Source organism: Mobula birostris, chromosome 18, assembly GCF_030028105.1.
Source record: "Mobula birostris isolate sMobBir1 chromosome 18, sMobBir1.hap1, whole genome shotgun sequence".
NCBI classification, from domain to species: domain Eukaryota; kingdom Metazoa; phylum Chordata; class Chondrichthyes; order Myliobatiformes; family Myliobatidae; genus Mobula; species Mobula birostris.
In genome coordinates, this window is record NC_092387.1 from 67,540,028 (window position 1) to 67,567,591 (window position 27,564).

General features: G+C 43.7%; 1 protein-coding gene across 2 annotated transcripts in view; it reads right to left on the reverse strand.

Moving 5' to 3' along the window:
* The window catches only part of LOC140212194 (alpha-(1,3)-fucosyltransferase 11-like), a 104,018-nt gene that overhangs the window by 7,376 nt on the left and 69,078 nt on the right, over window positions 1-27,564 (reverse strand). Inside the window, exon 3 of one of the 2 annotated variants that reach the window (XM_072282871.1) lies at window positions 1,635-1,924. In XM_072282871.1, coding sequence (XP_072138972.1) covers window positions 1,635-1,924 — 290 coding nt within the window. Of the gene's footprint in view, window positions 1-1,634; window positions 1,925-20,509; window positions 21,185-27,564 lie in introns of those variants that run through there. The other variant, XM_072282873.1, reaches the window with a different exon arrangement.

The following is a 27,564-nucleotide window of genomic DNA, read 5'->3' on the forward strand; positions in this document are numbered from 1 at the left end:
TCCCACTCTTTGCCTCCTGCCAATCAGCCAATGCTTCAACCATGCTGGTGTCTTTCCTTTCACACCATGGGCTCTTAATTTGTTAAGCACTCATGTGTGGCACCTTGTCAAATCCCTTCTGAAAATCCAAGTACACAACATGCACTGATTCCCCCTAGTCTATCCTGCTTGTTATTTCTTCAAAAAATTCCAACATATTCGTTGGGCAAGATTTTCCCTTGAGGAAACCATGCTGACTACGGCCTATTTTATCATGTGCCTCCAAGTATCCTGAAACCACATCCTTAACGATTGAGTCCAACACCTTTCCAACCAATAAGGTCAGACTAACAGGCCTATAATTTCCTTTCTTCCGTCTCTCTCCCTCCTTGAAGAGTGGAGTGACATTATCCCTTTCAACCCTATTCCTTTCCCTTCTCCTCATAACCTTTAACACCTGACTAAACAAGATCGTATCAACCTCTGCTTTAAATATACCCTGTGTCTTAGCAACCACAGGATACTGGAGTGTGAGACAGTTAGAGATCAGTTCAGGTAAAAAAAACTGAAAGCCTTTACATATGTATGAAATTTTCCATAATAGACCTAATCCAAATACAGGCATAAAAATCTCAAATAGGCTATTGTCCAGAATCTGGTCCCAGGGAGACACTTGGACCAGCCATACAAGGTATTACATTTCGCCCCAAGCAAACACACGTTAGCAGTTTTCCCATCTCCTCTCCCAGACAATCCCACCAGCTTTCCATCCCTTAGACATCACCTGCCCCTTTCAAGCATCACCTTCTCCCATAGCCACTGACAGCAATCCTTCATCTCACCTTATGCTTGGTAACACAAACATGGCATCAAAACTATCAAGTCCTGAATCAGCCTGACCTAAGGACTTGCCATATTTTTCATAACTGACCAGAAATGGCAAACATTTTTACATCCTGCATGCTGTAGAGACAGGCAGATGCACAGGAAAAGAACTTACTGTTGTAACATGGAAGACCGCACAACAGATTAAACAGAAATAAGCAGAGGCCCATTCACCGGGTATGTTCAAACCAGAGGTTGATAGGTTATTGATTAGTCAGGGCATCAAAGGTTATCACAGGAAGGTAGGAGAATGGAGTTGAGAGAGGAAATGAATCAATCATGATGGAATGGTGGAGCAGACTCAATGGGCCGAATGGGCAAATTCCATTCCTACGTTTTATAGCTTTATAATCTAAGTGATCAGAAAATCTGATTTTTAAGTGAAGTTGAATAACCCAGAATCCAGATTCTTCAGGTGGAATGCACTTTCAATCACGTCTCCTCCTCCTCTTCTTTCACCCTCCCTTGCACCACCTCGGGAATGCTGTAATTGTAAACCTACCACCTACATTCAGCTTCAAGTCATCTATCCTAGTAATCTTGGGGTTAATTTTGCTTGAGCCTCCCCCCATCTTCCCCTTAACTTACTCCCCTCCCCTGCTAACCTCACCCCTCTACCCAATCCCCTGTTCTCCACCCTACACCCACTCTCTATCCCTCTATCCGCTCCTCCTCTCCCCCTGCATCGCCATCGCCATCCCCATCCCATTCCCTCCCCACTACCCCTACCGTTGTCCTTCCCCTCTCCCTCTTATTCCGGGCCCACTCACCGCCCAGACGGCTCCGTCGGTTCGCCACCTCGTCGGCGAGTACCAGCGGTCTACTGGGCCTCAGCACGGGCTTCCCCCCGCCGCGCCCGCCGCCCAGCAGCTGGGCCACCCGGGCCTGCATCCCTCCGCTCGCCGCCATCTGCCGACACACTGCCGCAAAACGCCCCGGACGGGCCCTCGCCCCGCTGCCGCAAAGCAGGATCACGATCGTAAAGCACCGTCGAAAAGAAACAGCCAAGGCAACGCTCGCGGGCGCTTCACCCCAGCGGAAGTAACAGGTGTTCTCGGAACTAAAGTGGGAAGCCGGCACAGAAGCAAACAATGCAAACTTTTATTAATTAATGCAACCCGTATTTATTAATGCAAAGGTTATTTTATTCGAACATCGTTGAATTTTAATCCAATCCCTAGGGTAGTTAACATTATTTGCGTGACGCAAGATTCAAGATTTAAGATTGTTTAATGTCATTTCCAGTACCCACGCATAAAGGAGAACGAAATAATTGTTCTTCTGGATCCGGTGCAGCACAAAAAAAAGATAAAGAACACCATGATAGTAATAAAAACACAATAAATATAACTACATGAAATATTTTATTTACATAGATTGTATTTCTATAAAGTGACGATGTAATATGCGTAAGGTGACCGGAAAAAATACAGTAGTGTTGGTTTGAGGGTGTGGAGGGGCTGCTCAGCCTTACTGCTTGGGGAAAGTACGTAACTGTTTTTGAGTATGGAGGTCCTGGCGTGGATGCTATGCAGCCTCCTCCCTGATGGGAGTGGGACAAACATGAGAAGGGTGGGTGGGATCGTTTGTTGCTGCTTTTTTCCTGGTACCTTTCTGTATGTACGTCCTTGATGGTGGATGGGCTGGTGCTGCTCATGCATGGGGCAGTTTCGATCACCCTTTGCCGAGCTGTCCTGTCCGGTGCAGTGCAGTTTCTGATGCAGCTTGTCAGGATGCTCTCTACTGCAAGCCTGTAGAAGGAGATGGGCAAAGTCCAGCTCTCTTCAGCCTCCTTAGAAAGCAGCGGCATAAGACCATAAGACAAAGGAGCAGAAGTAGGCCATTCGGCCCATCGAGTCTGCTCCGCCATTTTATCATGAGCTGATCCATTTTATCCTATTTAGTCCCACTGCCTCGCCTTCTCACCATAACCTTTGATGCCCTGGCTACTCGATACCTATCAATGTCTGCCTTAAATACACCCAATGACTTGGCCTCCACTGCCGCCCGTGGCAACAAATTCCATAGATTCACCGCCCTCTGACTAAAAAAATTTCTTCGCATTTCTGTTCTGAAAGGGCGCCCTTCAATCCTGAAGTCATGCCCTCTCGTACTAGACTCCCCCATCATGGGAAACAACTTTGCCACATCCACTCTGTCCATGCCTTTTAACATTCGAAATGTTTCTATGAGCTCTCCCCTCATTCTTCTAAACTCCAAGGAATACAGTCCAAGAGCGGACAAATGTTCCTCATATGTTAACCCTCTCATTCCTGGAATCATTCTAGTGAATCTTCTCTGTACCCTCTCCAACGTCAGCACATCCTTTCTTAAATAAGGAGACCAAAACTGCCCACAGTACTCCAAGTGAGGTCTCACCAGCACCTTATAGAGCCTCAACATCACATCCCTGCTCCTATACTCTATTCCTCTAGAAATGAATGCCAACATTGCATTCGCCTTCTTCACTACCGACTCAACCTGGAGATTAACTTTAAGGGAATCCTGTACGAGGACTCCCAAGTCCCGTTGCATCTCAGAACTTTGAATTCTTTCCCCATTTAAATAATAGTCTGCCCGTTTACTTTTTCTGCCAAAGTGCATAACCATACACCTTCCAACATTGTACTTCATTTGCCACTTCTCTGCCCATTCTTCCAATCTATCCAAGTCTCTCTGCAGACTCTCCGTTTCCTCAGCACTACCGACCCCTCCACCTATCTTCGTATCGTCAGCAAACTTAGCCACAAAGCCCTCTATTCCATAATCCAAATCGTTGATGTACAATGTAAAAAGAAGCGGCCCCAACACAGACCCCTGTGGAAAACCACTGGTAACCGGCAGCCAACCAGAATAGGATCCCTTTATTCCCACTCTCTGTTTCCTGCCAATCAGCCAACGCTCTATCCAAGTATGTAACTTTCCTGTAATTCCATGGGCTCTTATCTTGCTAAGCAGCCTCATGTGTGGCACCTTGTCAAAGGCCTTCTGAAAATCCAAATATACAGCATCCACTGCATCTCTCTTGTCTAGCCTACTGGTAATTTCCTCAAAAAATTGTAATAGGTTTGTCAGGCAGGATTTTCCTTTAAGGAATCCATGCTGAGTTCTGCCTATCTTGTCATATGCCTCCAGGTACTCTGTAACCTCATCCTTGACAATCGACTCCAACAACTTCCCAACCACCGACGTCAAACTAACAGGTCTATAATTTCCTTTTTGCTTCCTTGCCCCCTTCTTAAATAGCGGAGTGACATTTGCAATCTCCCAGTCCTCCGGAACCATGCCAGAATCTATTGACTTTTGAAAGATCATCGCTAATGCCTCCACAATCTCCACAGCTACTTCCTTCAGAACACGAGGGTGCATGGGTGAGCTTTCCTGACATTTGAAAAATGCCACAGTAAGGGAAATCTTTTTACTAAACATCGGAGCATGGAATTGATTGTTCAAACTGCATTTGCAGTTTGTTCCCACACATGGTGTGACCAAACTTGGGATCTCTGGTTCTAAAGTGTGGACTGTTGGAGAGTTGGGCAGAGAAGTGACAGCTGGAGTTTTAATGCAGACCAGTGGAAGCTGTTGCACATTAGGAGGTCAAATGCATGAGGAAAGAGGATAGTAAATGGTGGGACCCTTCGGAGTACTGCTGCCCAGAAGGATCTGGGGTGCAAGGGCATAACTGCATCAAAGTGGCTAACGTGTATTGAGTGGTAAAGAAAGCATATGGCATGCTTGTTTTCATCAGTCATGGTGTAGAGTATAAAAGTTTGCAAAGTTATGGATGCACCTGTATCAATTGATAAGGCCATATTCAAATTCAGATTCAAGTTTATTGTCAACTGACTATACATGAATACAACCAAATGAAAATGGACTATGGTGCACCCACAAAATGTATATCCCACACAGCACAAAAACAAAATATTACCATAAATAAGTTAATGAAATAGAATTCAAAATGCACGTAGTGCACAGTACAGTAAACATTAAATGGCTTGCTGTCTTAGTGACGAGACCTCAGTCTCACGAATTGAGGGAAGAAGCTGTTAACCAGTCTGGCAATCCCCGTCCTGATGCTCCTCTACCTCCTTCCTGACGGCAGTGAGTCAAAGAGATTGTGGGATGGGTGGTAGGGATCCTTAACAATGTGTTGCAACACTCCCAGTAAATGTCTGACCTAGTGGGTAGAGACACCCCAGTGATCCTCTTGGTGGTTTTTGCTATCCTCTTAAGGTCTGATGCCTTGCACTTTCCGTCCCATACAATGGTGCACCCAGACGTTACCATGTTGCAGTTTCTGTCCCACAAAATGGTGCAGCCATGTTGTTGCCTGCATTGGCGAGTATTCGTTATAAGGAGAGATTGGAGAAACGTGGTTTGTTTTCAAAGGAGCAGTAGAAGCTGTCAGACAACCTGATAGAACTATATAAGGCACTGAGAGACACAGGTAGCGCTTTTTTTTCCCCAGGGTAGAAGTGTCAAGTCCTAGAAAGGATAGGTTTAAGGTGAGAAGGGGTAAAGTTTAAAGGAGATGTACAGGGAAAATTCTTTTACACAGAAAAAACACATGAGAAAAGCCCAGATGAGGGTAAATTTCTATAGCTGTACCATGGAGATCACTCTAACTGGCTGGATCACCATCTGGTATGGGGTGAGGTGGGTGGGTGGGTGGGTGGCTACTGCCCAGGATCGAAATAAGCTACAGAAAGTTGTAAACTCAGCCAGCTCCTTCAATGGCACAAACCTCACCAGAATCAAGGACACCCTCAAAAAAGGCAGCATCCATCGTTAAGGAACCCCATCACCTAGGACATGCCCTCTTCTCATTAGGAGGAGGTACAAGATCAGGGAAGAGATGAAGAATATAGATAAGGGGAATGCATGCAGGAGAATGTGGGGAGATTTTATAAGGCGTGCTATATTATGATGGACACAGACAGGGTGAATGAATTCAGGCTTTTCCCCATCAGATTGGGTGAGACTAGAACTAGAGTTCATAGGTTTAGGGCGAGAAGTGAAATACATATTTTTTTTTTATTGAGATACAGTGGGGAACAAACCCCCCCAGCCCTTTGAATTGTGCCACCCGGAAATGCCCCGATTTAGTCCTAGCCTAATCACAGGACAACTTACAATGCCCGATTAATCTACCAACCAGTATGCCTTCGGAATGTAGGAGGAAACCAGAGCACCTGGAGGAAACCCATGCAATCCCAATGAGAATGTACAAACTTCTTACAGGCAGCGGTGGGAATTGAACACAGGTCACCTAGTGTAAAGCGTTGTGCCTACCACTACGCTACTGTGCCCTAGATATATAAAAGGGGAAACTGGGGGGGATCTTTACTTATTCTGTTTGCGCTTCTTATTTATACTGTATACAGTGGGTTCTGGTTAATGGGGATGTACTCGGATCATAGAACATAGAAACATAGAAAACCTACAGCACAATACAGGCCCTTCGGCCCACAATGCTGTGCTGAACATGTACTTACATTTTGGCACAATTAAGCAGCTGCCCATTTTGCTTGCAAGTTTCATGGAAATAGTTAAAAAGGTATAACAAAGACATACTACTGTTTAACTGAGTAACAAATTGTGTATTTAAATGAAATACAGATCAAATTAGAACACTACCAAGGCCTGCACATATGATAAAATGGTGTATTAGTTCCTAATAGTTATTGACAGAGCATTTCATCCAGTGTACGTTGCTGTATTCTTTTGATTGACTTAAGTAAAGTAAAGGCATCCGTTAGTCTTGCGAGACCATGAATCTGTGCCTGGAAAGTCTTCACTCTCCAGGGCGCAGGCTTGGTCAAGGTTGTATGGAAGACCGGCAGTTGCCCATGCTGCAAGTCTCCCCTCTCCACGACACCAATGTTGTCCAAGGGAAGGGCAAAGGCCGATACAGCTTTGGCACCGGTGTCGTCGCAGAGCAATGTGTGATTAAGTGCCTTGCTCAAGGACACAAGACGTTGCCTCAGCTGGGGCTGAACTCACGACCTTCAGGTCGCTAGTCCAATGCCTTAGCCACTTGGCCACGTGCCCACGATTGACTGTAGATGAACAAAATCTGTGCAGATAAAGGACTAACTTCGTACAATGCTCTTGATGATTGCATCCTCCAAATCTTTATTTTCATTGTAACATTCAAGATGATTGTCGATACCGTCAAATTCTTCGTAGTTCCTAACTTGTTGAAGTAGTGAAATCGTTTCATTTTCACTCCCGGGCATTCTTCTCCAAGCCCGAATTCTTAAAACCACAGTTAGTGAAACAGTTCAGAATTGTCTTGCTGTTTATTTCTCACCAATTATCAGTGACAAAAATCAGTGGTTTTTGAATAGAAATGCATGCAACTGATGCTATTTAAAAATGCTCACTTTAAGCAAGTAGTGTCTAATGGCCACACAAGTGTATTTGACAGACACTTGTTAGAAAATGTTTCACAACAGGCTCCTGTCCCAATGAAATGGCATGGGTCCCAATAAACAAAGGGAATCCTTGCTATTTTCTTGATTAGTTTTTGTTTTTTAAGAATTGTTCCAAGTGAGTGGCTGCCTCATTTAACCGAAGGTCCAATTAAAAATCCATTGTATTTTTTAATTGTAATTTAGAGTGTATTTTATGTATTGCACTGTACTGCTGCCATAAAACAACAAATTTCATGATGTATGTCAATGAGCAAAAACCTTATTCTGATTCTGATTCACTCTGAAGGTTGTGCAAGTGAGGAAGGATCTGCCAGTAGAAGTGATTGATCAAAGTTCAAAGTCACTTTATTTTCAAAGTACATATAATAGGCATCTATTAGTCTTGTGAGACCATGGATTTGCGCCTTGGAAGTTTTCCAGGGCGCAGGCCCAGGCAAGGTTGTATGGAAGAACAGCAGTTGCAAGTCTCCCATCTCCATGCCACCGATGTTGTCCAAGGGAAGGGCACTACAGCTGATAACAGCTTGGCACCGGTGTCGTTGCAGCGCAATGTGTGGTTAAGTGCCTTGCTCAAGGACACAACACGCTGCCTCAGCCAAGGCGCAAACTAGCGACCTTCAGATCACTAGACAAACACCTTAACCACTTGGCCACGCGCCAACACTAAGTACATATATGTCACCATATACAGCCCCGAGATTCATTTTCCTGCAGGCATACTCAACAAATCTATAACTATAATAGAATCAATGAAAGACTGTCAAACTAGGGTTTTCAACCAGAGTGCAGAAGACAACAAACTGTGCAAATGAAAAAAAAAGAAACAATAATATAAATCAATAAGCAATAAATATCAAGAATATGAGATGAAGAGTCCTTGGAAGTGAGCCAATTGGTTGTGGGGACACTTTAATGATGTGGGTTCAATTGTAGCATTTAAGAGAAGTTTGGATAGGTTTGGATAAGTTTGGATAGATGGATGGGAGAGGAATGGACATCTATGGTCTGGATACAGGTAGATGGGACTAAGCAGAGGACCAGGCTGGTATGGACTCGCTGGGCTGATATACTTGTCTCTGTGCTATAATGCTTGATTACTCTATAACCTCTACCAGAAATAATTGACATTATTTTACAGTTCCGACTGCCAGAACATGGGTGGAATGGTAGTGTAGTGGTGCGCATAATGCTATGACAGTGCGAGCAACCTGAGTTCATTCCCAGCTGCTGCCTGTGAGAAGTTTGTATGTTGTGTCTGTGGGTTTCATCTGGGTGCACCGCTTTCCTCCCACGTTCCAAAGACATACGATATGAGTTGGTGTTTTGGTCTCATGGATGTAACTGGGTGGTGCAGGCCTGATGGGCCAGAAGTTCCCATTACCATCAAAAATAGAACAGGGACAAGAGAGCAGTAAATCCTTCAGTCAAGACCACCAACAACACATATGTGCAATTACGAAGAAACCACTACAGCGCCTCTATGTCCTTAGGGGTTTGCAAAGAGTCGACATGGGAACTAAAACTTTCAACTAGCTTCCATAAATGTGTAGTGGAGAGTATATTGACTGGCTGCATCACCAACTGGTATGGAAATTCCAATGCCCTTGAATGGAAAATCATCTAAAAGTAGTGAATATGGCCCAGTCCATCACGGGTAAAACCCTGCCAGCCATTGACCACATGTATATGAAACGCAGTCACAGGAGAGCAGCATCCATCATCAGGGACCCTACCACCCAGAAATGCTCTCTTCTCACTGGAAGAAGGTACAGGAGCCTCAGGTCTCACAGTCCTACCCCTCAGTGACTATCCCTCGACCAGCAGGTGGAATACTTCACTCAGCTTCACTTGCCCCTTCATTGAAATGCTCCCACTAACAACGCACTCACTTTCAAGGACTCTTCATCTCATGTTCTTGATATTTATTACAGATTTATTTATAGTATTGTTTCTTCTTTCTGTATTTGCACAGTTTGTTGTCTTCTGCACCCTGGCTGAACACTCTAGTTGGGCAGTCTTTCATTGATTTTATTATGGTTACTATTCTACAGATTTATTGAGTATGCCTGCAGGAAAATGAATCTCACAGTTGTATATTGTGACATACATTTACTCTGATAATAAATTTTACTTCGAACTTTGAACTCATGTGTTTCTAGCTCTGGTGGGAATAGTCACTTCATGTCTAAAAATATTCCCAAATCTGTGACACCGCATATTTCTCCTGTAAGTCCATGAGGGTTAGAAATTGTAAATAAAGCTGTTTAGTGCTATGCATTTGTCAATGCTGGGTCTATACCAAGAGAGTTACTGCCAAATATCACCATTTATAACGTTGATGAATGCATAGCATTGAATAGCTTTATTTAAGAGTATTGTAACAAATAACAGATGTCAGCACTCACGAGATCTAATCTAATTTCATCTACAGACATTCCTAATTCCAATTTTACTAACTTCAAAATGGAAAGAATTTCCAAACAGCTGCCTGCTGACATTCTTGGCCTGGAGACCTCAGTGTCATACAAGATTCAAGATTGTTTAATGTCATTTCTTGTGCACAAGTGTGAAGGAGAACAAAATAATTGTTACTCCGGATCTGATGCAGCACAAAGAAACACAAAAGACAAAGAACATAATAATAATAAAACACACAATAAATACATATTCTTAAGATAGCTTATATACATAGGTAGATTGTACCCATAAAGTGACGCTGGGCTGTACATAAGGTGACTGATGGGAAATAATAAAGTAGTGGTGGAGTTAGTGCGTGGAGGTGTTGATCAGCATTACTGCTTGGGGAAGGTAACTGTTTTTGAGTCTGGTACCCCTGGATTGGATGCTATGTAGCCTCCTCCCTGATAGGAATGGGACAAACAGCCCATGAACAGGGTGGGTGGGATCCTTCAAGATGTTACTGCCCCTTTTCTGGCACCATTCTGTATATATGTCCTTGATGGTGAGTCGGCTATCATAATGGACGTTAGATACAGTACCACAGTCCTTGATTCTGGTTGAAAAAGAAGCTGGAACTGCACACTGCAATCTGGAGCAAATGATCCACACTGATATTGAGTGTGAGGCTGTTTTATTAAAAAAAATACATCCACCAAATCATGTCAAAATAACAAAATACTCCTCAGCATTACACACAAAATGCTGCCTGGCCTGCTGAGTTCCTCCAGCATTTTGTGTGTGTTGCACGGATTTCCAGTATTGGCAGATTTTCTCTTGTTTGTGGTTTGAAAATTCTCCTCACTCCCGATGCAGCAGTGGAATGAGTGAGCAGCTTCAAGTTCCTGGGTGTCAACATCTCCGAAGCTCTACCCTGGGGCCAATATATTGATGCCATGACAAAGACAGCATTACAGTAGCTATATTTCATTCAGAGATTAATGAGATTTGATAAGTCACCAAAGACTCGCAAATTTCTTCTGATGTACTGTGGAGAGCATGCTAACTGGTTGCATCACTGTCTGGTATACGGGGACTGTGGGGATCCGTCACTCTCTGGTGTACGGGGACCGTGGGGATCCGTCACTCTCTGGTGTACGGGGGACCGTGGGGATCGGTCACTCTCTAGTATACGGGGACCGTGGGGATCCGTCACTCTCTGGTATACGGGGACCATGGGGATCCATCACTGTCCGGTCTACGGGGACCGTGGGGATCCGTCACTCTCTGGTATACGGGGACTGTGGGGATCCGTCACTCTCTGGTATACGGGGACTGTGAGGATCGGTCACTGCCCGGTCTACGGGGACCGTGGGGATCGGTCACTCTCTGGTATACAGGGACTGTGGGGATCGGTCACTCTCTGATATATGGGGACTGTGAGGATCGGTCACTCTCTGGTATATGGGGACTGTGGGGATCGGTCACTCTCTGGTATACGGGGACTGTGGGGATCCGTCACTCTCTGGTATACGGGGACTGTGGGGATCCGTCACTCTCTGGTATATGGGGACTGTGAGGATCGGTCACTGCCCGGTCTACGGGGACCGTGGGGATCGGTCACTCTCTGGTATACAGGGACTGTGGGGATCTGTCACTCTCTGGTATATGGGGAGCATGGGGATCCGTCACTGCCCGGTCTACGGGGACCGTGGGGATCGGTCACTCTCTGGTATACAGGGACTGTGGGGATCGGTCACTCTCTGATATATGGGGACTGTGAGGATCGGTCACTGTCCGGTCTACGGGGACCGTGGGGATCGGTCGCCCTCCGGTCTACAGTGAATGCTGCTGAGGATCAGAAAGAGCTGCAGAGGGTTGGAAACTCAACCATCTCCATCATGGCACCTGCCTCTCCACCATCGAGGACATCTTGAAAGCTGAGTTGGAATGAGGGGGAGGAAAGAAAGCAGAGCTTATAGATAAGGCTGAGTAACAGAGAAAGAAAGCCATAATGGTTATGTTGATGGGATGAGATGTGAGGAGAGGGAGGAGATTCCTGTAGATCATGAAATAACCAGGACCATTTGGGCTGAATAGACTGTTCCTGGCTGTGCTCTCCCACAGCTTTTACTTCACACTTCTGATAAGATTATCTTCATTTGCCGCATGTACTGTACATCGAAACATACAGTGAAATGTGTTATTTGCATCACAATCTGAGGAATGAAAGGGTTACCGTATGAGGAACGTCTGGCAGCTCTTGGACTGTATTCCCTGGTGTTCAGGAGAATGAGGGGGGATCTCATAGAAACATTCCGAATGTTAAAAGTCCTGAACAGATTAGATATGGCAAAGTTATTTCCCATGGTAGGGGACTCTAGGACAAGAGGGCATGACTTTAGGATTGAAGGATGTCCTTTTAGAACTGAGATGTAGAGAAATTTCTTTAGTCAGAGGGTGGTAAATCTGTGGAATTTGTTGTCATGAGTGGCCGTGGAGGCCAAGTCATTGGGTGCATTTAAGGCAGAGATAGATAGGTTCTTGATTAGCCAGGGCATCAACGGGTATGGGGTGAAAGCAGGGGAGTGGGAATGACTGGAAGAATTGGATCAGCCCATGATTGAATGACGGAGCAGACTCGATGGGCCAAATGGCCTACTTCTGCTCCTATATCTTATGGTCTTACGATGTGCCGGGGACAGCCCACAAGTGTCATCATGCTTCCAGCACCAACATAGCACACTCATGGTTGTGTATTTAATATTTCAGTAACATTTGAGTAAATTTGTACATATGCTGTTGATTATGCATTCCTGTTTGTTTAAAATAATTCAATATGTGTTATATGTAAAAATACATTAATTGCATACATCATCATGCTGCCCATGTGATATGTGCACACTTTGCCTTAAGTAAACTCAAAGTTAGGCTGCATTTTGGACTCCCGTGTCTTTGTTTGAAGTTGTTTAATGTTTTGAAGTTACAAAACATAACACCCACAACTTAGTAACCCTAACCCGTAAGCCTTTGGAACATGAGAGGAAACGAGAGCATCTGGAGAAACCCACGTGGTCATAGGGAGAACATATAAATCGATTGCCAGTGCTGTAAAGCATCACGTTAATCGTACATTACCATGCTACCCCATCGTTTACAGCATCTGGGATATGGTGCCTTTGTTTGTTATAAGTGACGTGGGAAAGCTCTTTGCCTGATGCTGTACACATTGCACAGACTAAAACTCGATTATCTGACAGTGACATTCCTCACAATGACAAGCCATTGTCATAATGACAAAAGGAAAAGAAAAATTTGCCATTGAGAATCAACTCATAACTTCTCATTTCAGGACACTTTGGCTAGACACCCACAGATTTAAAAATATAGTTTCTCACAAGAATCATCCTTAAAAGCTATGACAGTATGACATTGAGCATAATTTCAGATTCTGTCCAAGTACTGCACCATTAGCTAATTACAGCAGCTGAGCTAAATGTACAGTGGCAGACACACACGTCAGCTTGAAGCTCTAATTCAATTAGTATTCTGACATGTTTAAACTCTTAAATATTAATAGTACTGGAGAAAGATCTGTAGCTCCAGCAAAGCATGACATTGTGAATAAAAATGAACTGCTTTTGGCTTCCGGAGAATGATAGTCCTCAGTTATACAGTAGTGTTGGCAGGAGGAGACGAGTTGCTTTCCCTCCTCAAAGGCCTCAGGCACGTCTGGGCTGATGTGTGACTTGTTTAAGAGCTACCTTGATACACCCTGACTGTCCTTCACTGATAGGAATAAAATGTGTGGACTGTTTTCCCATGCTAAAGGTACTTTGCCAATTTAGTTCAAGTTTCTTGCCATCTGACTGGACATATCTACAAGCAAATGAAACAGTGTTGCTCCGGACCTTCATGCACCCACAGCACACATATCACAAACAGCACAAAATATTACCACAACTATGTAAGTTAATAAAATATCATTCAAAATGCATGTGAAGAGTGCAGCACAGGTAAAGACTAAACAGTAAAGAGTTCGCTGTCCTAGTGACGAGACCTCGGTGGTGGCAGGGTATTCATTAGTCTCACAGCCTGGGGGAAGAAGCTGTTACCCGGTCTGGCAGTCCTCGTCCTGATGCCCCTGTACCTCCTTCCCGATGGTTGTGGGTCAAAGAGATTGTGGGGTAGGTGGTAGGGATCCTCAAAAATGCTTCCGACTGTTCATGTACAAATGTCACAAATAGCGGAGAGGGAGACCCTGAGGAACTTCTTGGTGGTTTTCACTGTTCTCTGTAGCGCCTTGTGGTGCGAAGACTTGCAGCTTCCATACCACACAGTGCTGCAGCCAGACAGGACACTCTTGAAGGCATTATAGGGTCATAGATTAATAGAGCACATCTGCGCAGGAACGGGCCCTTCAGCCCATCTAGTCTATGCTGAACCATTATTCTGTAGTCCCATCGACCCATGCCTGGACCATAGACATCCAAAACCTCCCATCCAAAGTTCTTTCAACCAGGTGGTGGTGAATCTGTGGAATTTGTTGTGGAGGCCAAAACATTGAGTATATTTAAAGCAGAGGTTGATAGGTTCTTGATTAGTCAGGGCGTCAAAGGCTATGGGAAGAAGGCAGGAGAATGAGGGTTGAGAGGAAAAATAAATCAGCCATGATGGAATGGTGGATCAGGATTGGTGGTCTGAGAGGCCTAATTCTGCTCCTGTGTCTTATGGTCTTACAGTCTAAGTTTTGCAATCGAACTCTCATCCACCAATTCCGCTGGCAGCTCATTCCACAATCGCACCATCCTCTGAGTGAAGACATTCCCCCTCAGTTTCCACTTAAGTACTTCATCTTTCACCCCTAACCTATGACTTCTAGCTGTTGTCTCACCCAACATGAGTGGATAAAGCCTGCTAGCATTTATCCTATCCATACCCCTCATAATCTTGTTAATTACGATTCCCTCTCCCTCATTACCCTATGCCCTGGGCAATAAAGTCCTAACCTATATATCCTTTTCCTATATCTCAAGTCCTCAAGTCCTGGCAACATCCTTGTAAATTTCCTCTGTACTCTATCAATCTTATTTACATCTTTGCTGAGGGTAGGATACCAGAACTGAATACAATACTCCAAATTAGACTTCACCAATGTCTTCAACATAATCTCAACATAACGTCTCAACTCCTGTACGAAATATATAGATTTATGAAGGCCGACGTGCCAAAATCTTTCTTTACAACTCTCTCTCAGCTGTGACACCACCTTCAAGGAATTATGAATCAGTATTCCCAGATCCCTCTGTTCTACTGCACTCCTCAATGCCCTAATGTTCACTGTGTCAGACGTTCCAAAGAAGATGTACTCAATCCCAAGGAATATTCAAAGTTCAAAGCAAATTTATTATCAAAATACATACGGTATATATCACCATATATAACTCTGAGATTCATTTTCTTGCAGGCTTTCACAGTAACTACAATGAAACACAATAGAGTCAATGAAAAACTACACACAACCAAGACAGACAAACAACCAATGAGCAAAAGACAACCAACTGTGCAAATACAAAAACAGAAAGAATAAGGAAATAAGTAATAAATATTGAGAACATGAGATGAAATGGCCTTCATGGAATTCATAGGTGTGGAACCCGTTCAGTGTTGGGGTGAGTGAAGTTGTCTCCTCTCGTTCAAGATCCTAATGGTTGAGGGGTAATAACTTTTTCTGAACCTGGGTGGTGTGGGATCTGAGGCTCCTGTACCTTCTTCCTCATGGCAGCAGCAAGAGAGAGCATTGATGAAGACCTTCAAGCCAACATCAAAGGGTCTTTCCAGCATACTGATGGATCTGAAATGTGGACTGAAAGTGGCTTTCCCCCTGATGTGCACGAGGCATCATTCTCTGCAAGTAGCATCAGGAGAACAAGATGGCAAAAGTCGAAAGATGATACTTCGTACAGTTGGCAAGCTAGCGCTGATTGGACAATTCTTGCAGGTGTCATCACGAGTCCAATCTCTAACTGTCCCATGCTGTTCTCTTATTGATCAGTTAATACATCCAATCACACGGTAATTAGAAAACAAATGGACACTCCAACATCCGCCTGAACAGTTGTTTAAAAAAAGATGAAAATTAGCTTTATTTGTCACATATACATTGAAACATTGAAATATACTATGAAATAACAAATATGAGAAAATCTGCAGATGCTGGAAATCCAAGCAACACACACAAAATGCTGGAGGAACTCAGCAGGTCAGGCAGCATCTATGGAAAAAAGTACAGTGAACGTTTCAGGCCGAGACCCTTCAGCAGACCTATGTGTGATACCGTGAAATATGTCATTTAGTTCAACAGCCAACAGTCTGAGGATGAGTTGGGCAGACCCCAAGTGTCAACATGCTTCTGATAGAAACATAGAAAACCTACAGCTCAATACAGGCCCTTCGGCCCACAAAGCTGTGCTGAACATGTCTTTACTTGAGAAATTACAGTACCTAGGGTTACCCGCAGCCCTCTATTTTTCTGAGCTCCATATACCTGTTCAGGAGTCTCTTAAAAGACACTATCATATCCGCCTCCACCACTGTCGCTGGCAGCCCATTCCATGCACTCTCCACTCTCTGTGTTAAAAATGTACTCCTGACATCTCCTCTGTACCTACTTCCAAGCACCTTAAATCTGTGCCCTCTTGTGCTAGCCATTTCAGCCCTGGGAAAAAACCTCTGACTATTGTCATGTGTGACACCAAGCAGAGCTACCGGACGGATGATGCTAATGAGAGAGATAACAGAAGACAATGGAGAAACATTCAAAATGCTAATAAGAGAGAAGCGTGAGATTAACACGAAAGAAACACAATTCAGATATTGGCGTCTGCGACAGACCGTTTGCTTTGAACCTAAACTGTTTGAAGTTTGATGGACAGGTGATACCCCAGTAGGGGGATAAAAAGAGCAGGTTTGCTAAGGCACAGGACACCCCACGAGACCCTGGAAAGAGCAGTGTGCCCCCACAAGTTGGTGAGAGTTTGGAGGACCAGTTCGCGGGAATTGGTCAGAGGCTCACAGGGTGTAAAGGTACGATCAGTGGGAACCTGGTGTGTGTCCGTCCTTGCCTGGATGCCGGGTTCACCACGGAAGAACGATCGCATCCGGAACAGAGGGGTCACAGTCGGTGACCACGGCTGGATCAGAAACCATCGAAAGGTTTGCCTGAGACCAACTGCATCTCTCACTCTCTCTCTCTCTCTCTCTCTCTCCAACGGTACAACAACAGCGATTACTTCGAACTGCACTAGACTGAACTGAACTCTGCTTCACTTAAGACTGATCATTTTACCCCTAGACTGCGATAGAACTTGGTTGATTCCTATTACCCTATTTCTGTGTATATGTGTGTATTATCATTGCTAACCTGTTACATTTATATCCTTGCGATTAGTGTACTGTATTACTTATTTCTTTAATAAAACTTAACTAGTTCCTAGTAATCACAGACTCCAATGAGCATTCCATTCCTGCTGGTTTGGTAACCCAGTTACGGGGTACGTAACACTATCCACACGATTAATGCCTCTCATGATCTTATACACCTCTATCAGGTCACCTCTCATCCTCCATCGCTCCAAGGAGAAAAGGCCGAGTTCACTCAACCTGTTTTCATGAGGCATGTTCCCCAATCCAGGCAACATCCTTGTAAATCTCGTCCGCACCCTTTCTATGGTTTCCACATCCTTCCTGTAGTGAGGCAACCAGAACTGATGGTAATATAACATCCCACAACATACTAACCCTAACCGGTACATCTTTGTAATGTAGAGGGGAATCAGATCACCTGGAGGAAACCCACAGAGTCACAGGGAGAACAGACAGTGATTAAAACTGATTCCCAATTGCTGGCACAAAAAGCGAAACACTAGCTCCTATGCTACCATGTTGAAACTGACCCCTTCACTCCACCCTCACGTACCAAAATTTTAATATTTGTAAGGAATTCAGATCTGTTTTTTGAGAAAGAAGCATATCTTTTCTCTGTAAGGGCTTGAGTAGATTACAGTAATGTGATTAAAGACAAATCTAGAGAGCTGGTTCCCCCTGATCAGTCAATAAGAAGCTGTACTCAGTCCCTATTTTTTCCAGCTATAAAGGTGGGGCTGAGATAGTCAGCCTGGTGGTGAAGTGCACTGGGGTGGTCCTGTGTTACTTTGCTGGGTGACGGGACTTTGTGAGACTCAGACTGAGAATCGGAATCAGGGTCATTATCACTGGCAAATGTGAAACTCATTGCTTTGCAGCAGCAGTATGGTGCAAGACCTAGCATATGCTATAAATCGTAATAAGAAATACATAAAAAATTAAATAAGTTGTGCAATAAGTGAGCAAATGGTGAGGTAGTGTTCATGGACCATTCAGAATTCTGATGGCGGAGGGGGAGAAACTTTGAGGAGAGGTCTCTGAGTTCATTGTCTTGATGCCCTAAATCTTCTTCAGATATGTCGATGACACCTTGGCAGTGTGGCCTCATGGACTCCAGGCACTCCAACAGTTCCACCATCATCTGAACGGTAGGCATCCAAACATTCAATTTACGATGGAGATGGAGAAGAATGGTTGCCTCCTGTTCCTGAACATTCTAATACAATGGAAACTGGATGGTAGCCTCAGAAATGGCGTCGATCGGAAACCCACTCACAAGGATTTATGCTGTACCACAACAATAACAGCCACCATCACGCCTCCCAATGTAGAACGGTTCTTTCTACTTAGATTAACCGTGTGAAAACCATTTCGGACCATGAGAGTCTCCCGAGGAAATAAGCTGATGACGCGTGGCGTTGCTGCTCTCACTGCTACAGTCAGAAGTTCCCACATGTTTCAAAATACCAGTGCCCAAGAAGAGACGTGTGAGCTGCCTTAATGACTATCATCCAGTCACACTCACACCTATGGTGATGCAATGCTTTGAGAGGTTGATCATAGTCCTACAATCTGCCACTATTGGAAACATCCTCTCATGCTATCAAGGCTTTTCAATATTCGATAGGCTTCAATGAGATCTCCCCAGCCCCCCCGCCGCCATTGTTCTGAACTCCAGTGAGTAAATGCCCAGAGCCATCAAACACTTCTCATACATTAACCCTTTCATTCCCAGGATCATTCTCATGAACCCCCTCTGGACCCTCTCCAACATCAACACATCCCCTCTTAGACAAGGGGCCCAAAACTGCTCACAATGCTCCAAATGTACGTCTAAACAATGCCTCAGCAAGCCACATGGAGACCATAAGTCGGGGACATGGAGCCCATGGTTGTTATTACTGAAGTTCCACCACCAGGCTCAAGGACAGCTTCTCAGAATCAGGTTTACTATCACCGGCATGTGACATGAAATTTGTTAACTTAGCAGCAGCAGTTCTATGCAATACATAATATAGCAGAGAAAGAGAAAAATAATAATAAGTAAAATAAAACATAATAAATAAATCAGTAAATCAATTACATATATTCTCTCCTATTGAATGGACTATTGAAATGGACCTCTATTGAAACTGTTGAATGGATCTCTTATACAATAAGACTGTTGAACACACCATCGACCTCATCATGGCCTTTGCACCTTGTCCACCTGCACTGCACTCTCAGTCTATACCTTTTAAAAACGCAAACAACAGGAATTCTGCAGATGCTGGAACTTCAAGCAACACACATGAAAGTTGCTGGTGAACGCAGCAGGCCAGGCAGCATCTATAGGAAGAGGTACGGTCGACGTTTCGGGCCGAGACCCTTCGTCAGGACTAACTGAAGGAAGAGCTAGTAAGAGATTTGAAAGTGGGAGGGGGAGGGGGAGATCCAAAATGATCGGAGAAGACAGGAGGGGGAGGGATGGAGCCAAGAGCTGGAGCTTTCAGTTAGTCCTGACGAAGGGTCTCGGCCCAAAACGTCGACTGTACCTCTTCCTAGAGATGCTGCCTGGCCTGCTGCATTCACCAGCAACTTTTATGTGTGTTGCTCCGTCTACACCTGCTGGCTTTAGTCCCTGTACCCTTTGTTGACATGTTACACTGCAGAAGCAGAAAATTAAAGGGCTCCCTGAAGAACTTCACACCATTTACTCATGGGATTTATCACAGCAAGCACGGAGACACTCAATTAAGTCTCCATCTTGTTATTATAGTCCTTAAAAATATTTTTGTTAAATGAGTGACTGATCTTTAGCAAGGTTTCAGATGAGTGAAATCAAGAGTGACTCAGAGATTGGAATAAATGATTTATGTTTCAGTCAGGAAAAAACATTACGTCAATACTTACCAACTGGCTATTAGAAGATATTAACAAGTCAATCCCTTCTGAACCACCATTTCATTGAAGGATTAGTCATAGACACTGCAGTGCTAAGCCAGACTAACTCAGATAGAGTATTCACCTCCACAGATTTATTATTTCTAAAATTTTGAAACTGCTATACAACCAAAAAATAAATTTGAAGTGTAAATGCTGTAACATGGACACTTAGTTTGTGCAATGAAAGCTTCCACAGTCAGTAATGTGATTATTTATTTATTTACTTACTAAGATACAGAATGGAATAGGTGCTTCTGAAATTGGAATTGAAATATTGAAATATCTGTATTGTCATTGCATAGTACAATTTGTCATGCACCAATACAGTGAAAATGAGTTTGCAACTCTCATACTCAACGTTATAAAGCAGGGGTCCCCAACCTTTTTTGCACCGCAGACCAGTTTAATATTGACAATATTCTTGTAGACCGGCTGACTGGGGTGGGGGGGGTGTTGTCCAAGTAGGGTTAAACTCCCTCAACATGTCTTTTACAGTTAGGGAGCCAACTTTCTCACTCCCAAATAAGGGACAAAAGTAGCAGTCAAATCCCGGGACCCTATACCCCAGGAAAGACTACCATGACCATGAAGCCTAGCGCGGGCACCTGTGTGCGCATGCGTGATGTGCGCATTCACGTACGGGCCAATTTCTTTCCCCCCACAAATCGGTTCTGCTTTCATCTTCCTGACTATACTGTATATACATTATTTCTACTTTATATAGGCTGTGTATTTACCATATCATTCCTGCTATTACTATATGTTAGTGTTATTTATTTTCGTTTTTATGTGTTATTTGGTATGATTTGTTAGGTTATTTTTTGGGTCTGGGAACACTCAAAAATTTTTCCCATATAGGTTAATGGTAACTGCTTCTTCGCTTCACGCCATTTCAGCCCGAAAGGTTTCATAGGAACGCTCTACCTTAGCGGGGGAAATATTGGACAAACCAATTTAGCCCAATATCCGGAATGTCCTGGCAAATACGTGACAGTTGGCAACCCTATGTTCAAGTTCAACAGTGTGTGACAGGGAATGAGGAAAGGTGCAGCTGACTCATGTTGTTTCCTCGCGGCCCGGTAGCACATGCTCTGTGGCCTGGTAGCGGTCCGCGGCACTGTGGTTGGGGTCCGCTGGGATAAAACAACAAATAAAATAAATAAACAATAAATAAATCAAGTAACCAGCCAGTACAAGCAATGTCCAGCAGTACAAAAGGGCAACTCAGATACATGACAGCCATAAAACCAATATTAAAGTAGCAATATGACAATTTATGGATGATGGATTTCCGGTCCTTTGACCCACACTGCCCTACAGCCCTCAGTTTAACCCTAGCCTAATCATGGGACAATTTACAAAGGCCATTTAAACTAATAACTGCTACACCTTGGGACTGTGGGAGGAAACTGGAGCACTCGGAGGAAACCCATGGGGAGGACGTACAAACTCCTTACAGATGACACCCAGAATTGGACTCTGAACTCTGACTTCCTAAGCTGTAATAGTGTCTACCACTACCATGGTGCCTAGCTTATTTCATCACAGAGTGGTACGGCAAATTCCCTGTCTGGAGCTGCAAAGACACAGCAGAACATTGAGAATAAATCAGTACATCATGAAAGCCAGCCTCTCCTCCATCGAATCTGTATACACTTCTCGATGCCTCCGTAAAGCAACCAGCGTAATCATAGACCCTGGACGTCCTTTATTCTAGCTCAGCCCACCGCAGTCAAAGTCTCCCCACCCACCATTGAGCACATCTACATGGAGTGCTGCCACAAAACTGCAGCATCCATCATCAAGGACCCCAACCATCCAGTCCAGGCTCCCTTCTTGCTACTAACGTTAGGTCCCATACACCAGGTTCAAGAAAAGTCATTACCTCAAGATCATCAGGCTCCTGAACCAGAGTGGACAACTTCACTCACCTCGACACTAACTGATTCCACAACCTATGGACTTGCTCTCAAAGACTCTACAATTCTTGTGTTCAGTATGTACCGTATGCACATACAGTATCTATTTCTTTATCTGTTTATTTATTCATTACTTATTTATCTCTCCTACTTATTGATTTATTTACCTATTTATTTATTTATTTATTTATTTTTGCAGGATTTGTCTTCTTTTGCACATTGATTGTCAGTCTCTGTTGATGAAAAGCTTTTAATAAATTCTATTTTATTTCTTTATTTTCCTGTAAATTCCTGCAAGAAAATGAATCTCAGGGTCATACAGTATATGGTGACATTGAGAAATACAGCACAGAAATAGGCCCTTCAGCCCATCTAGCCCATACTGAAACCATTGAAACTGTCTACTTCCATCAACCTGCACTGGGACCATAGTCCTTCATATCGCTAATATCCGTGTACCTATCCAAACTTCTCATAAATGTTGAAATCGAGCTTGCGTGGACCACTTGGGCTGGCAGCTCATTCCACATTCTCACAACCCTCCGAGTGAAGAAGTTTCCCCTCATGTTCCCCTCAAACTTCTCTTCTCACCTTTCACCCTTAAGCCATGACCTCTGGTTGTAGTCCCAACTGCCCTCTGAGGCAAAAGCCTGCTTGCATTTACCCTCATAACTTTGTATACCTCAATCAAGTCTCCTCTCAATCTTCTATATTCTAATGAATACAGTCCCAACTTATTCAATCTTTCCTGATAACACAGGGTCTCTAAACCCAGCAACATCCTTGTACGTTTTCTCGGCATTCTTTCAACCTTGTTTACATCTTTTCTGTAGGTAGATGACCAAAACTGCAAACAATACTCTAAATTCAGCCTCACCAATGTCTTATACAACCTCAACATATCCCATCTTCTGTACTCAGTACATTGATTTATTAAGGCCAATGTGCCAAAAACTTTCTTTAGGACCCTATCTACCTGTGATACTAGTTTCAACAGATTATATACCTGTATTCCCAGATCCCTTTGTTCTACCACACCACTGTTCACTGTGTAAGGCCTACCCCGGTTGGTCCTACCATGGTGCAAAACCTTACACTTGTCTGCATTAAATTCCAACTGCCATTCTTCATCCCATTTTTTTCAGCTGATGCAGATCCCTCTGTAAGCCATGAACGCCTTCCTCACTGTCCACTACATCTCCAGTGTTGGTGTTATCTGCAAGCTTACTGATCTAGTTAACCACGTTATCATCCAGATCATTGATATAGATGACAGACAACAATGGACCCAATACCAGTCTCTGCTGCACACCACTAGTCATAGGCTGCCAGTAGGAGAGGCAACCCTCTACTACCACTCTCTGATTTCTTCCACTTGCTGAATTCCTCCAGCATTTTGTGCGTGTGTTTCTCTGGGTTTCCAGCAACTGCAGAATCTCTTGTGGTTTCTAAAATACCTTCATTTTGATTAACACTCCCCGTTATAAATGCGTGCATCAAAATTAACTTCAGTAAAACTTTCTTGAATTAGCACAGTGAGCCACCATGAACTCATTGTGTAAAAGCCTGCAGGAATTATAATCATTCCGTAATCACTTATCTTGCAGTTCATATCTGCTTACGGCTGCAGAATGCCAAAGTACCAATACATTTTAACTTAATTTTGGTCTATGTTATGCAATGGTAGGATCTATGCATTCTATTTAAAGGAACAAGAGCTAGTTTAATAATCAGAGCAGGAATTTAACGGAGACCTGGGGTTAATCCTTGTCTGTGTCTAGATCGTGTGTGTGTGTGTGTGTGTGTATGTGTGTATAGTGTGTTTAAGAGAGAGAGAGAGGGGGAGAGAGGGAGAGAGGGAGCTATGTCTAGGCTATAGAATTTCTCAGTGACTTTCTATGAACACTCTGGTATCTGTAATTTCCACTTCGGTGTTGCTTCTTCCAGTACAAGGGTGAAGGTAGGCAACCTAGTCAGCTTTATGATTAATATCCAACCTTTGAGATATATGCTTCCACGTTAACTATTGTGAAACAAGACCTGCATATCTGTCATATTTATATCTCTTTCAAGAAGATGCAATAAAGTCCTGTTGCAATAAACACAGTGATTTTCTAGCCCAGTTTTCTATCAGCAGCCAATTTACTAAGAGTAACATCTAAGAATTTACTAAGATGGGGATTAGAACGGGAGCAGGCCAATTGGCCTTTCGAGCCTGTCCTGCTCTTCAATAGGATCAGGGCTGATCTGATTTATACCTTGTAAGTCCTCACTCCTCATCACAAGAGATTCTGCAGATGCTGGAAATCCAAGGCAACACACACAAAATACTGGAGGAACTCAGCCAGTCAGGCAGCATCTACGGAGGGGAATATACAGTCGACATCCTTCATCAGGACTAGAAAGGAATGGGGAAGAAGCCAGAATAAGAAGGTGGGGGGGGGGTGAAGGAGTACGAGCCAGAAAGTGATAGGTGAAGCCAGTTGGGTGGGGGACGGGGATGAAGTAAGAAGCTGGCAGGCGATAGGTGGAAAAGGTAAAGGGCTGGAGAAGAAGGAATCTGATAGAAGAGGAAAGTGGACCGTGGGAAAAAGGGAAGGAGGAGGGACACCAGGGGGAGGTGATAGGCAGGTGGGGAGAACAGGTTTGAGGTCAGAGTGGAGATTCCTCCCCAGTAACCCATCACCCACTTGTTCATCAACAATCAAGGTCTAATGGCCAGTACCTGGATCTGCAAGTCTGCTGGGTAGGCTGAAGGCCCAAAGTTTGCAAGTCTGGAGACTTGATGCCTAGGGAGAAAGAAAGGGGGAGGGGAGCCTACCTCCCTTTCATACCCCATCCCTTATTTATTTATTATTATTATTTTTTTTCTCTCTTTTTTTTCTCCCTCTGTCCCTGTCACTATAACTCTTTGCCCATCCTTTGGGTTCTCCTCCCCCTTTCTTTCTCCCTAGGCCTCCCGTCCCATGATCCTCTCCTGTCTCCAGCCTCGTATCCCTTTTGTCAATCAACCTCCCAGCTCTTAGCTCCATCCCTCCCCCTTCTGTCTTCTCCTATCATGTTGGATCTCCCCTTCCCCCTCCCACTTTCAAATCTCTTACTATCTCTTTTATCAGTTAGTCCTGACGAAGGGTCTTGGCCCAAAATGTTGACTGTACCTCTTCCTATAGATGCTGCTTGGCCTGCTGCGTTCTACCAGCATTTTGTGTGTGTTGCTTGAATTTCCAGCATCTGCAGATTTCCTTGTGTTTGCGTTATTATTTCTCTTAATTTTTTGATGCCCTAACTAATCAAGAACCTATCATCTTCCGCTTTAAATATACCCAATAACTGGGCCTCGACAGCCGTTTATAGCAATGAATTCCATAGATTCCTCACTCTCTGGCTAAAGAAATTCCTCCTCATCTCTGTTCACACAAGTCCCAAACCAACAGTGCTGTAGGAGCACCTTCACCAGAGGGGAAGCAGTGGTTGAATGAAACATTTCACCACCACTTTCTCAAGGGCAAATGGAGATGGGCAATAAATACTGCTCCTGTCAGTGACACCCATATCCTGAACGACAAAGAGATCACAAAAACTGAGGCGGTGAATCTTGAAATTGATGCATAATTTATCAGGGAACTATGTTCTTGTGCCAGATATGTTTACATCAGAGTTGTGTCATAACTCAATTGACCTCTGGTTTGTCAGAACTTTTAACACTCACAGAAATAGGGACAAAAAAGTTTTCTCATTAAGCACGAGAAAAAAATAAAACAATTAATAAAAGTCTTGTCAGATTCAATGAAGAGGTGTTCTTCACAGATCTTGACCCTGCACAGAACCACAAATCTTTCTTTGTCATGTGAGTTCTTTGTTCTAACCTCTGTGTTTTCTGAACAAACCATGCTTCCCCAGTGACAAGCTTTGGCTTGTGGAGACTGTGTTTCTCCACATTTGGACAATATTATGATTTTCAGCTTGTTGAAGCCTTCCTCGGCAGTACTTAGATGCATGTGATCTTTCATCTTCTATAGACAAACAGATCACATAAAAATGACCAAAGAAAAATGAAAAATATCATCTTATTTTATTTAATTAGAGATACAGATATTAGGGATTCATACATTTTTTGGAGATATTAACAGGCCCTTCCAGCCCAACAACACCCATGTGACCAATTAACCTACTAATCTGTATGCCTTTGGAATGTGGGAGGAACCCGGGGCACCCGGAGGAAACCCACTCATTCACGGGAGAACGTACAAACTCCTTACAGAGAGTGGCCGGAATTGAACTGGGGTCACTGGAGTTGTAATAGCATTACACTCACCAATATTATTAATCCGAGGAGGGGGATCTTCTCTTCTGTGAACAATTACGAATGCTTTAATGATAGAGGTAATTTTGTTAGAATGTTCACAAAAAGTGAAAGATAAATAGGAATACACTTGGCCCTCTGCCTACCCTCACTGTGTGTGTTGTGAGCAAGGTGCAAGGAGGATTCAAGGTTTATTTAGGGAAGTTCTGAAAGTGGGAAAATTCATATGGCGTGCTCATGTAGATTCCCTCCAGATGCTCTGGTTTCCTCCCACAGTCAATAGAGGTACCGGTTAGTAGATTGTAAGCTAACCTGTGACTAGGCCAGTGTTAAATAGACGGGATACCGGGCAGTGTGGCCCCCTGAGCCAGAAGGGCCTAGTCCACACTGTATCTCTAAATAAATAAAGATGGCACCACTTTCAAGTTTTGCACTACCCTGACCTTGTTTTAGAGGATTGTGGTTGAGGTTTGTTACTCTGATCCTTGCCTGCAAGAAGGATTTATCGCTGTTGGAGTTTCAGAGTTCCCTACTGAACCCACGGCCACAAATCAGCGGCTCTTTGAGTGTGGGGGGAGCTCCAATTGTCCAATGCCTCTTCCTAACTGAGTGGTGGCACACCAGCCCGAAATGTGTCTGTGAGCGAATATAAGCCGACACTTTATCATAGCGATTAGCGTTTACGCTAGTACGGTGCCAGCAAGCCAGGCTCAATTCTGCCACTGCCGTAAGCAGTTTGTGCTTTCTCCCCGTGAACCGCATTGGGTAGTGCAGCTCGTTGGGTTTGAATGGCCTGTTCCCTGATGTATCTCTAAGTAACAAATAAATAAACAGATACATAAATAAATGGACAGATAAATAAATAAATTTAATTGTAATCATCTTTCAGAATGGTATGCTTTAATCTCATATTGCAGTTAAATTTTGGGTCTTACAGAGGAACCAGTTCCCATGATTCAGGTGGACCTCAGTGAACGGGGGAGATTGTAGTTACCCAATAAATATTTTGCAACTGCAGGACATTAAAAGTGATGCAGACTAGTTGGGCCAAATGGCTCAATTCTGCTCCGATGTCTTATGGTCTAAAACTTAAGGATCTGCTACACATATTAACATGAATTCCAACAGTAACATGAGCTTATTGGAAGTACTTTTAAATTGCGTTTCAACACTGTAATCTTAAATCAGCCAGCTAATTAAAGTAACTTTCTTCAACAGCTTCAGCTGTTTCTTCACACATTTGATTTATATCTAAATAAAGCACTTGACACACCATTTAAGTGTAATTTTA